General features: G+C 40.2%; 1 protein-coding gene across 1 annotated transcript in view; it reads right to left on the reverse strand.

Annotated features, from left to right (window-relative positions):
- Positions 1–628: 628 nt before the first annotated feature.
- SRRM1 (serine/arginine repetitive matrix 1) overlaps positions 629–13,521 on the reverse strand; it is a 23,564-nt gene continuing 10,671 nt past the window's right edge. Inside the window, 15 exon segments of the mRNA XM_009332185.1 lie at positions 629–1,615; positions 1,837–1,906; positions 1,908–2,029; positions 2,795–2,981; positions 3,888–4,349; positions 4,696–4,800; positions 7,024–7,168; positions 7,846–7,932; positions 8,285–8,365; positions 8,510–8,781; positions 10,311–10,430; positions 10,996–11,199; positions 11,676–11,876; positions 12,336–12,448; positions 13,217–13,387. Of these exon segments, the coding sequence (XP_009330460.1) occupies positions 1,511–1,615; positions 1,837–1,906; positions 1,908–2,029; positions 2,795–2,981; positions 3,888–4,349; positions 4,696–4,800; positions 7,024–7,168; positions 7,846–7,932; positions 8,285–8,365; positions 8,510–8,781; positions 10,311–10,430; positions 10,996–11,199; positions 11,676–11,876; positions 12,336–12,448; positions 13,217–13,387 (2,445 nt within the window). The 3' untranslated portion in view covers positions 629–1,510.

Raw genomic sequence — 13,521 nt, forward strand, 5'->3', positions numbered from 1 at the left:
CAAATATCTCCACTTAATCGTGCACATCACATCTACTGCAGATGCAGAACAAAAAAATTTTCAAGAGCATGTTCCATTCCTCCTTCCAGAGGAACCTCAGACTTCAGAATTGACTTGGTTTCAGAAACAGAGCTCGAATTTCTTAAAAAAATCCGACAGTAGCAATCCAGCAAGTTTCAAATATGGTTATGAGAAAGGCAGCGAGCCGCCCGGATCCTTCAGAGGAGCATTCAAACCAGCGTTTACACGACTAAAGCTTGGAACTGAGTTAATGCAAGCCTGCCATTCCTTTCTTGCAGGACCTTGAAACGTTTTACTCGCTATGACAAGCCATTTTCACCAGCAAATACGTCGTTTGTTTGTTTTAAGCTTATCTGTCCTAACAGTGCGCTGACCAGGTGCCTGGTTTACTCTTGCTTTGCAAGAACACCAATCCAGACGCAACTGGAGCATCACTGAATTAACAGAGGGCTGTTTCTGCTGCCCCAGGACAGTTAAAAAACAAAAAGCCCCAGTTTTTCAGAGGCCGGCATACTGGATCAAATACTTTTTCATACCTGTATTCATTAACCCTGTACAAAAGAAAGCTGATTAGCAAATGTAAATGTTCATATAAAAATAGCCAACATCTGTTTAAATTTAGAAATTTATTTTGTTTAATCCACAAGCTTTATATAGCTTTAGTTAAAAAAACAAAAACAAAAAACAGTGAAAACATGACAATATCCAAAGTTCAGGTTCCTCAAACTTTCAAAGACCACATCTCTGAAAGTTGCTTATACCATTCAGAAGAACCGTAACGAGACAAGATTTATGAACGGGGCAACGACATCTCACAAACAAAATTTATGTAACTGAAGGAATTTTTCTGGGACTGCTGATCATGGAAACTGCCCTTTAAAAAAAGAACATAAAAATACAAATGAAATTCCAGTGTTCCAAATCAACATGTTACATCAATATAAACCCACAGTGTCCTGGTAAACAACATGCTTTCATTTATGTACCACTCTAAACCGCTATTCTTGATTCGCTTTAATGGAGACTATACAGGCAACAGTAGAAAGCATTAAAATATACGTACTTCCTCGGTAATTCTGCAGTGGTTTTACTTCTGGGCAAGCTTACAAACCACAAAGGTTAGTAGCGTAATGTAAGTGGATACAAAAGAAGTCAAATGGGACCCTCGCAAATTATGCTAAAGGCTTTGTTGAATTTCAAAAGAAACTAGGGAATCGACGGTCATGTTTAAAACCTTCAAAACAAATTCCTACTGCTTCTAAAAAGTCTCACTCTAAATGAAATTATGTTGACTGTCAATGAAAGAATGTCACTAGTACACTGTGGACACCTTTTGTAATGTAAATCCATGCCCTTTGTACATGGTGAACCTCAACCTAGCAATTATTACAACAAATGTTATATTCTAAAGCTCAAACACATTTAGCAATTTGAAATTGAATTCTGAGTACAAACCAAATAAAATGTACATTATATCAAAGGATTCAGCCTAGGATGGTGGTGACACTTGCGCCTTCCTCATTGACCTCAGTGCCTTCTCCCGCAGGTGTTTTTCTAGATCATCAAGGTTGTCTTCTGGTTCACTCTCTGTCTCCTTCAAACAAAGACAAGGCATTTCTTCAAACACTGAAAGCTAAGCCAGGCTGCAGCCCCCCCCCCGTACTGCAAATCATCGAGTAAAGTCACGAGACACTACGTAGCATTTCTGAAGCGAGATTGCCGTTTAGACCCTCAAGAGTACTACGCACATTCATCTCCATCTATTTTCTTACCCTGGACTCGGACAAAAGCAAAGCGTAGGCACCAAATTCCTACCTTTTTGGGTTCTGTCTCTGCTTCCTGGTCTTCCTGTGCCGAGGTGGTATCTGCTGCAGCCACAGCGGCAGCTGGCAGCCGCTGCAGCCTTCTCCTTCTTATGTTTTTTGTGTTTCTTGTGCTTTTTATCCTTTTTATGCTTCTTATCCTTCTTTTTCTTCTTCTTCTTTCCACCCCCTTCTTGATCTGAATTCTGTAACGAACAATTCAACAGATATTACATTCCTGAGGCTTCAAAGTGTTGTTAAAACAAGCCCACAACCATCCTGGGAAACTTGAACAGACTGAGCAACATCTGAAACTCAGTAAACTCAACACCGTCTTCAGAACAGGGGGGAAAGTCACATTCCCCATGAACTGACAGCAGCAGTCCTGGAAGACAGATACTGTAACGCACGGCTGTGCTGCGTCTGTTCAAAACAGAACGTAACACCATGCAAACTCGATACGCTGGTCACAGCGACGGCAGGCAAGCCTCCTCATAAAAATTAATACTGCAGGTGGAGCCCAACTCCCCCAAACACTCCTCTGGCAAAGAATGGAAGTGTCCCTAGGAAACACCTTCAGAGAACAGATAAGGGATGCCAAACAATCTGTTCTCTTCCTATTAGGAACAGCCCGAGTTTGCATGTAAGTCTACCGAGCATAAATAAGACCACCTCACACTGTGGACCATGATGAAACTCATGTAGACTCATGAAATGGGAAAGTCTTTTCTTCCAGAAGTTAAAACTGATATACAACAACACTTTTTTTCCCAGACTCAGAGATGTTAAGTTTGAAAAATTTATGTTACAAATTGTTTTTAACAAGTTCTTTTAACTATGGAAAAAAAAAATCACTCCAAGGATTTTTTTTTTCATGTGAATAAGCTTAGAGCTGTTCAGCAGCTAAGTCTTCACAAAAATAACTTGCCGTATAACGCAAAACAGGATTGCTTTTATTAACAAACAAATACCCTTGCAGGTGATGGGCTCTGAGTTGGGCTTTTAGCCTTTTTTGCAGGTGACCAGTTTGCAGAAGGGGAACGAGACCGAGCAGGAGATGGAGGTCCTTGATGTTTTTTCGGCGCTGGCTCAGGTGATCCTGACGCAGACCGTGATGAAGACACCCGTCTCGCAGATCGTGGACTTGGCGTGGAAGCCCTTAAAAAAAAAAATAGAAGAGCTACACTTAGATTCCAGTGTTAAAGATACAAGAGACAAAACAAGAAAGTAAAAGTTAATGAAAAAGCCAGATGAACATATGTGCTTCTAAGTTGGTTGAGCTGCCACTTAAGAACTGAGTAGTTATTTTGCTGGCATATGGTACAAAAGGCAAAACAACTTAATACCACCGTGGATCCATAATGCAAAAGGATATTGCAACTTGATAGCTTGTTAAGAATACTACTGTTGTTCAGGAATGATTGCTCCCTTTCTTCCGGTATTACTAATTTATAACCACATTAAAAGTCAAGAGAATAGCAATGCTATTTTATCATCCAATGAAGAAAGAGTGCAAGACATTGCCTTCAGCTATATTTTCTTTCTGAATTAATAAGCCAGCACCATACTTTTGACTATCTGCTCCTAAGAGCAGCATCACACTACAGAAAACTGCTAAAATTCTAAATGTGGTTTTTTTTTCTCTTGGATGACCACTTAGAAATTATTTATGAGCTAATGAAAAGTGTTGGTTCCCCTCTGCAGTTAGCTTTAAAATAAGAGAAAGCTCATTTCTCTTTAAACAAAACTAGCAACAAAACTTCTCTCAAACTTCTTTTCAGCTGCTCAGTCCCAGTGTTTTGTTGTGCTATTAGAAGACTCCTCAAACCCTACACAAAGCCTCTTTAATGCTTCTCCCCATGTTGCACTTTATTTTAACAGATGCTTCCAATCTAATAAACTTCTGAAAATCAACGTTATGATGGTGGAAGCTGAACAGAGCCACCGACACTTGAGCAATCTCAAGATATGAGAACCATTTTAATGCTATTCCCACTGCATTAAAGCAAATCAAACAAAACCAACCCTCACAAAACCACCAACAACAAAGACAGATTTTTTTACTTTGTCTTCTTAGGTTCTGGCGTTCTTGACACCCTCCTGATGGGTCTAGTGCTTGGAGATGGAGACTGCCTTCTCTGGGGTGAAGCTGAAGCTCCCCTTCGTGGCGGTGGTGGGCTTGCAGAGGTATGAGAAGCTCTAGGCCGTGGTGAAGGTGAATGCCTTTTGTTTTGTGGTGGAGAACGTGTTTCCCGATTGGACCTACTGGGAGGAGATCCCTTCCTGTGCTTGGAAGATAGCGAAGGTGAACGCCTTTTAGCAGCTGGCGAGCTCCTTTGTTTTGGCGGTGGTGAGTGGGAGACTCTGCGTTTTGACTGTGGAGAAGGTGATGCCCTTCGTTTAGGCGGGGGAGGAGGAGAAGCCGTTCTTCTCTTAGGTGGTGGAGAAGGAGAATATCGTCGCTGTATCGGTGGAGAGTATCTCCGCGGAGACGGTGAGCGTCTGCGTGGGGGTGGTGATGGAGACCTACACAGAAAACAAACATTCAGGAGCCACGTAGGCATGTGAATTAGTTACAAGTGTCTTGCAATTCGCCCAAAGAGGGGAAATAGAACTCCTCTAAAAATTCTTTAAAACTTTACTTAATACCAAAATCAGCTTAATGGGTGTTATTCCGTATTTGATACAGCAACCAAATGATACCCAGGCCACACCCCCACTGCGCAAAATCTCACTAGCAAAACTACATTTCCCTCGGTAACTGTGAATCAAGGAACTGGTTTCCTCAATCATGGCATTTCCTTTTACACGTCGTAGTTGGAAGTCAACAAACCAAAAGCAACCACTTCATGACAAAAATGCAATACACTACCTTCGACGAGGTAATGAAGGTGACCGCCGCCGCCTAGGAGGAGGGGCAGGTGAAGGAGAGCGTCGCCGCCTGGCTGGTGGGGGCGATGGACTTCTCCTCCTCCTACTAAAGAGATAAAGGGATTTCTCAGAGAAGTTGCAATTGAGCCATGTCATTCTTTTTTGTTCTTCTGCTTTCACTACACAAAATCATCTTGTTCATGCACTTCAAAATGAAATTCTGTTAGAAGATGGAAAAAATATACTCGTCTTTCTGAAGAGTGTGAGATGACACATAATTTTACTGTAATTTTCAGAGCCCACTACAGCAGTCATGAGACAATTTCACATTCTGCTTAACCTGGTCTATTCGCATCCTGTAGCCAAAGAGGAAGCCCAACTCTCTCCCATTTTCTTCTCCTGAAAGCTCATTTCTGCCGGTTCCCTTGCACTGAATCTAGTGATCAGCTAGTGAGTCAGACCAGCTTACTGATCCACCAGGAGACTAATCCAAAAAAACACCTTTGTCATCATGCAGTGGCATGATTGCTAGATCCAACACAAGGGAGGAACTGGGATTGCCCAGCCGTGTCAGGCAGACCAAAACCGCGTTCAGCAGCAGTCTGAAGTTGGATCAGATTAAACGGTGTGAAACTGTACTCTTGAAAACAGCTTTTATCTATAGATCTGAAATCCAAAATGACTTATTTCTTGAAATGCAGAGAAAAATCAGAGCTGTTGCTAAACTACAGCTACCTGAATTAAAATTATTCACAAAATGAGCTATTTTCTGCTCTGCAAGTTTTACAACAGACTTCTGCGACAGGAAATTTTAATCAAACACATACTTTCCTAGAGTTTTAAAGGAGAAGAATATTGGTATTTTGTAAAGTAAAACATTCCTTTTTTTAAAAAGCAATTCAGACAAAATGACTGGATAAAGGAAAAAATGAGAGTAATGAAAAAGCAAAGCAGCTCATCTACATAACCTGAGACTTCATTTCAAATACGCTGGCTGTTGTTCTCCAAGGCAATGAGTTACACTTTTTATAGGCAAGAGTTTGCTCCAAAAGACAACGTTCTTTTATTATCCAAAAAAATACCAGCCCTCAAATGTCATGGTTGCCCTAATTAAACGTGTATTTACACAATAAGGAGTAGGTGAACTTAGTATGTTGCAAAATAGATGAAGATCTTTGAATTCCAATCTGTTTTACACAGAATTGTTTGACAAGATCCATAATTAGAATGGTCTACATTTGTAGAATTAGTCATACTTAATCTCATACATCATTATGTACGCTGCAACTATATTCTAGCTAAGTCCTGATTACAGATTGCTCACCAGGGTCATTATATCAGATTAATAAACCCATCAAGCACCCAGCTTCCCGCACCCTCCTATATTCTGAGATCAAAAGAGCAAGCAATTTCACAAATAAAAGTCTTAACAATATTGCTTACATAAAAAAAGAGAAAATAAAGTAGGTGTTCACTACTAGCCTACTACTTGTCTACTACCAGTAGTTCCAAATATCTCATGAATGCAGGAATAAGACTTTCAAAAATTCCAATTATCTGTGACCCAGAACATCAAGATCTTAAATCACTCGTTGCAAATCTACGGAAGGGTTTTAGCCAGAACGTCAATGGCAGCAAGAATACAAAGTAAAGCTCACCCACCTTTCAAATCTGTGTATATGGAATAAGAAAACCCCTGAAGAATACAAGCATTCCGTTGTTTTCAGGCATCGGTAAGATGCTAATAACATTAATGTTATTAGCTGTTACAGGCTTATGTGAATTAACAAATAGTGAACAATGAAGGAGATGGAGCAGGTGTTCCTCTTTTTTTTTTTTGCCAGTGAAATGGTCCCAGATCCAATGCATTAAGGAACACATCAGTCTGAATTTCCCTCACCTTACTATTTTGAGTGCGCAAGTCCAAAGGATGGCAAGTACTTATCCATGACAAAATAAATGAGAGCCTGTCTAAATGATTTTCTGTATGTAAATCCTGTTTAACAGATTAACTTCTAACCAACCTTTTCATCACTGGCGATTGCCACCTCTTTTCCATCTGCATCCTGATAGCAGTGGAGGAAAAACAAAACAACACAAATCTATCTGCCAGATATTTGAGGCAAAAATGAACACATTCAAATAAAGTTCAGAGTAATTCTTACCAAATGAGCACAACAAGAACGCAATCTTGAAACAAGATTGGGCAAACTGAACACGATTTAATTCTGTTGTGTATGTGCTGACAGTTGCATAGCAGACAAACAACATTAAGCCAATAGTTAGGAAAAAAAAGATGTCAGTTACGTTCAACTTAAGAAGAAATTACCGAGGGGAGGATTCCTTCTGTCGTTTTCGTGGAGACGGTGATGGACTGCGTGAATGTGAATGGCGTCGGCGTCTACCAACTTCCCCATTCTTCACATTGGATCTTTTAGGTCTTTCCTCTTCAGATGAAGATGAAGAACCAGAATCTATAAATGTAGAAGAATCACTCTCTGGAAAATTATTCTCATGACGCTGTTAACACAGTTACTGATAGGGTTATAACTGCGGTTTAAACTGCAGTACTAACCTCCTCTCCCACAAAATAAGAAGCCTCTATTTAAAAGCAGTTCAACTAAAAATGTTAGTTGAAGTCAAGCGATAAATAAATCCATTGGAGCTGGGTAAAATATTTGCGTGCAACCTAACTGTCCACATAAAATTCGACTAGCCACGTAATTTAAAAGGTGAACTGCAGTTACTTACAGAAACATGAAGTGGACAAAAACCTACACTAGGCCCAGGTTAATTTACTGATCTCAAGCATACAAGAGTCCAAAATATTAGGAAATAACCTATTGCAACAACAGATTAAGTAATCCATAGCAAACAATATTTGCGTGTGATGTTAAGAGTTTAAAAGTGCAACTTTTAAAGATGCGAACCAATTCACAGGAGATATACCATAACCTTCAAAAATTATACTTTATTCTTCATGAGTAATAATTAAAGTGATTTCATTATCAGTGGTAAATCTAGAATTAAGTTTACAATAGTGCTGCAGTGCACATAGCAAATGATTTTCATCAGTGTTTGAACTTAACATTAACTACTTCATGCAAAAGTAAACTGCAATCCAGTTTTAGGAAATCTGTATCATCCATACCAGATGAAGACTGTTGATTTTGCCTTCTGTACTGACGTCTCTGTTGAACAGAGTCTGCTGCAGCCATTTTACCGCCTTTATCTTCCTCTGAAAAGGTACATACATGGACAGAATATTTAAACCGAAGATACAAATTTGCCTTATTCAGGCAGAAGCAAAGTCGTATTACAGCAGATCATCAAGCATGCTTCCCTCCCCCCCCAGCCCCAAATCTTAAGATAACACTGAGGCTGGAATACACTTTGGCTGAGCTTTTTCCAAGAGAGCTTGGATGGAAGTATTTGAGGCAGTATGAGCGATCATCTTTATACCTCTGAAAACTCTTGCTTTCAATGCCAGTCTATCAAGAGGGTTCAGCACTTTACCACTGCCTTTTGTTGTCATGCATCTTTGATTAAAAGCCCCACCCAAACCCAGTGTTGAAAAGTGAGAGCCATACCCGATTCAGACAGTTCTGCTTTCCTCGGTTTTGGTGCTGGCGAAGGAGATTCTCTTTTTTCGGTACTCTTATGTTTGGGTGCTAAAAGATAAAGTCAGATAACTTGGTTGCAATTTGTTACATTCTTGCATGCTTTTCTGCTCATACAAACTGTACACACCATCTTTGAGACAACAAAAGCACAAAAAGATAAAGCTGCTGGAATACAAATTTTCATTTGATTACCTGATGTTCTGCTAGGCGAAACAGAGCCACGGCTTTTTCTTGCACGATTCGACTGCTGGGGTGTTGGAGACCTACGTGGTTTTGGAGGTGGACTTGCTGGTGGGGATGGTCTGTGCCTCCGCCTAGGAGGGCTTGCCGAAGGAGAGAGCCTACGCGTTTTACGAGGAGGACTGGATACAGTTCTTTTAGGTGGTTTCTTTGGTGGTGATCGGGAACGTGAGGAGGAAGAGGAAGAGCTACTGCCAGATAAGGATGCTGATGACCGTCTTCTCCTGTAAATTAAATATAACATTAGATTCTGACTAGCCAGCTTAAGGAACGTTTGAGCATGAACACAGAATTGCATTTGTTTGCAAGCACATATATAGAGCCACATACAACAGCACTTCCAAAACATGGTGGACAGCCTTCAACACTTGGTTTGTAGAAGAGGAGAATAACAACCAATCTTTCACAGTTATTTTTAAACTACATAGTGAGCAAAAAATTGTTAGTGTTACCTTTGCTTGCTTTCTGTCAATCTACAGACTACAACTAAGCTTTTCTCCTGGGAGCAATTAGTTTTCTTTGGGCTCTCTAACTTTTGGATAGTTAAGAGAATTCTCTGTGTTAGCACGTGTGATTTAATGATCTTCAGAACAGATCTGTTTAAGAGTTTAGTGTGCAAGTATGCTAAAAAGTTTTTATACCAGGAGGTAAAAATTTCAGACAACTTAACAATTCAGAATCAATCTACCCATTCTTATCTTTTAGTCTTTCATCTTTACTTTATCATTTTAAAAAGGTAGGGCCTCTAGAATTCTGCGGCAAAATTTGTGGCAAGTTCTGTTGCAATTGTGTACCTGCAGAATCCACCTTTGGCTGCAGAATTCCTGAGAACCTGGAAAAAAGAAACCCTACCTTGAGTGAGATAAACATTTGCTGAAAGGGAGCTCTTGTACATCTTGCAACATACACGTTTGATGCTTTTCACAGTTTTCCCGGTTACTGTGTGAAATGAACATCTTTACAAACTCAGGGGAAAAAAAAATAGTCATCACCTTGTCATAACAAGGAAGAACTGTTCCTTCCTAAAAAAGAACAACTACTGTACACAGGAAGCATCACTTTAATTCTCTTCCTGTGAAGAAGGTAAGAATCTATTCTCTTCCTCTGAAGACAAATGTCTATTTTGACATTGCCAAAAGTACGTAATTTTCTTTGCAAGGCAACTCAGAGCTTTGCTACTAGAACAGTTGCTTATGCTGTCAAAAATGTAACCTCCAACATCAGAGAGCAGACCTTGAGGATTTTTCTAAGTAAAAGAACATGAAGAGGAAACATTTCAAGTCAAAATTTAATTTTTATTTTAATTTTATGTGATGCAAATATAAGTCATAATTAAAAAACTGCCAACAAGTAAAATCCAGTTACTTGTTCTAACTTCTTCCCCAGGCAGGGAAAAAAAAAGTATTAAGACTTAAGCAAAAAAGTCATAAAAGATGTCATGTCAATCTACGCCGGGAGCTATCCAGAGCCATTTGAAGAAGTTACAGTTCTAAAATTGCCACTTTTCAAAAAAGGTGGAAGTCTTATCACTATTTCAACTCAAAAGAAATTGTTTCACAGCTACTATTATGTTCCCCCACAACACACTGACGAAATATGACACTGCAGTTTTTACATCACTCAAATCATATACCTGACAGCACTAAGGTAAGGTCAACACGGTAATTTTGGTAACGCTCATTCCTCACAACTTATGTTCCCTTCAACCTTCAAAGTTTAACATTTTCAGTTGTCTCAAAAAAGGGAATCTTACCGCCTCACAGGGGATCTGCTTCTTCTGTGTCTGGGTGGGGGAGGCATTCGCCTTGGAGGGCTCCTTCTCCTTGGAGATGGCCGTCGTCTTGGGCTTGGTCGCCTTCTAGGGGAGTAAGACCTGTCACAATCAAAAATTCAAATGAAAAGCAACTATCTAATTTTCAGATTTGAGGAAATTTATCCTCAGGGCACTGAGCGTAAAGTTGCTTTTCTCCAAGTACATCCCATTAAAATAGCATTTAGATTATGATGGAAAGTGGTACATTCAGACACAATCAGTGCTTTACAGTTTACCAACACCTCTCTGCTAAGAGGTAAAATAATCCAAAAAAAGGAAAAAAAAAAGTGTAATTTACAACATCTTCAGCATCAAACCTATCTCCTAAAAGAAGGCTACACAATTCCCACTGTCTCACGAGTGCCATACTCAGCATTAAGTACGCCATTCTTTCGCCAGTCAGTGTTAGTCCCTGTGAGCATCTTCTCATGAACTGACAGGAAGAAAACAACTCCTGAATACATTTATCCATTGAACGCATCTTTCTCGTTCGGCCTAAAACATCCCATAGCTCAACAGCTCTAAAAACATCACTGCTTTCACCGAGAACATTACATTAAGTGGCACCTGCAGAAGAAAATATTCACTTCTCAACCTTCACAATCAAGATAAATTGAAGTCCTACCTTGACCGTGATCTATGACGCCTTCTTGGTCGAGAATGAGATGGAGAACGTGATCGAGATCTTGACCTTGACTTGGACCGAGTTGGGGATCTTTGACGAGTCTTCTCTTTTTCCTTCTCTCTCTCCTTCTTTGAATTACGTTCTGGTGAAGTTTCCTTAGTCTCTGGTACAGGAGGTTCAGGTTTAGGAGCTTTTGGGATATCACTGTTAAAGAGAAAGAATTTATAAGCACATACAAACCATAGCCCCTGGAGTAACATTTTAGAAGCTGCCAAGATATTCCCCTACAATGAACATTCTCCTGCCCATCCTCTGATAAGATGTTAGACATCCCGCTCCAAAACCGTGAAAAGAATTAGAACATGGTACAATGATTCAAAGAGAAGAAAAAGCAATATACAGGCTATGTGTCAACTTGCTAGAAAACAAGATGAAATTGTCAGAAGTGGAAAAGATGACCAGGACAATGAAACCACAGCGGCAGCTAAGCACTCTGCCTTTAGAATTCTACACAGGACAGAAGAAATCTTGCTGAAGATTATTAAATAAATTCTTTTGCCACTGCAGGGGGACAGGGAGAAGCAAGCATTCCCCCAAGTCAAGCTCCAAACAGGTATTAAGAGATTTTCCATTTTTTAAAAGGTAATACATGGTTCTACACGCAAAGTTATCACGCTTACCTGTTTGAAGTTGCCTCTTGAACAACAATCTCCTTTGGTTTCACAGAGGGTTCTGGCTCAGGAGTCACCTCTTTCTTTTCTGGTGCAGGAGTAGCACTACGGCTCTTGGTTCTGTGATGAGGGGAGCGAGAATGGCTGCGTTTCCGCTCTCTTCTGACAGGCGACGACCTCCTTCGAGGGGAAGGAGACCTTGATTTGCGTCTAGGAAAGAGAAGTGCCATTTAATACCATAACATAATGAAACGATATACAGGATAATAAAACCTGTTATATTCAGCAGCTAAAAGCTCTTCTGAATCAGGCAGACTCTCAGTACTGCCTACAGCAGTTAAAACACACGTAGGACTACTTTGTATTTTCTGCTCGTAACTGACAGCCAAATTAAGATGTCAAACAAACCCACCCCAAAAAACCAAACCCCCAAGAACAAAAAGAACAAAGCCTGGAACAGATAAACCATTAAAATCAGTTCCTAGTGTAAACAATACCTATGTCAAAGTTGCTCTAGTTTACTTGCAATTACTGTTCAGTATTAAGTCAAGCTAGCCTGCTAAAATAGCTAAGGGCAGTATTTCCAAAGTTCAATTAGTTGTTCTCTGCCGTGCACGCTTCACTCTGTTCTAGGGTACTGCTGATACATTGTCTGTGCATTTTCATTACCTTCTCGGACTCCTGGATCTGTCTCTTTTTTCTCTGTTGTCTTTGTCTTCCTTATCCCTCTTCTCCTTGTCTTCATCTTGTTTCTTCATAGAAGCCAGTTTCTCTTGCTCTATCTATGCAACCAAATATCACCACTTAACTCAGAGGCATCATAAAGACCTTATCAAATATGCATGTTGAACAACAACAACAAAAAACATACTGCTTCAGGAATAAAGTATGTTGCCCAGACAGAAGAGTTCTGCTGAACTGAAATACCAATAGTTGTTGTCGTGGTTTAACCTCAGTCGGCAACTAAGCACCACGCAGCCGCTCGCTCACTCCCCACCCCCCCGGTAGGATGGGGGAGAGAATTGGAAGAGCACAAGTGAGAAAAACTCGTGGGCTGAGATAAAAAGTTTAATAATTGAAATAAAATAATAATAATAATATGATGATAATAATAATACACAAAGCAAGTGATGCACAGTACAATTGCTCACCCCCCACCAACCGATGCCCAGCCAGTCCCCGAGCAGCAGCCCCCCCCCCGCCCAGCTTCCCCCAGTTTCTGTACTGAGCGTGACGTCCCATGGTGTGGAATGTCCCTTTGGCCAGTTTGGCCGTGCCCCCTCCCAGCTTCTTGTGCACCTCCAGCCTTCTCAGTCAGTAGAGCATGGAAAACTAAAAAGTCCTTGGCTAGTGTAAGCATTACCTAGCAACAACTAAAACATCGGTGTGTTATCAACTTTGTTCCCATCCTAAATCCAAAACACAGCCCTGTACCAGCTACTAGGAAGGAAATTAACTCTATCCCTGCCGAAACCAGGACAGTTGTACAGCCACTAATTCTGGCCAGTGCTCAAAACAGCTCATCCACAATTCTATTAAAAAAATCCTACCTGTCGCTGTTTTATTTCTTCTTTCTTCAGTTCCAGAAATGCAGTTGGAATACCAGCAATGTTTTCTTGCGCACTTAACAGCAGTGGCCACAGTTCTCCCATGAACTCCCTAGCATTTTTCCCATTCAAAAAACCAGTCAGGTTGATTTGCATCATTTTGGAATCCGGGTTCTGCAAAGAGATATGACAGGAAGACAAACCGGTTATCTGAAAAAACAACATAGAGTCTATATTAAACTTAAATTAAAACTACCATGGGGGCTAAAATACATATACACTCAAGAACTATTTTTTTTTTTTAAATC

The sequence above is a fragment of the Pygoscelis adeliae genome, unplaced genomic scaffold, assembly GCF_000699105.1.
Source record: "Pygoscelis adeliae isolate BGI_AS28 unplaced genomic scaffold, ASM69910v1 Scaffold359, whole genome shotgun sequence".
In the NCBI taxonomy this organism is placed as follows: Eukaryota; Metazoa; Chordata; class Aves; order Sphenisciformes; family Spheniscidae; genus Pygoscelis; species Pygoscelis adeliae.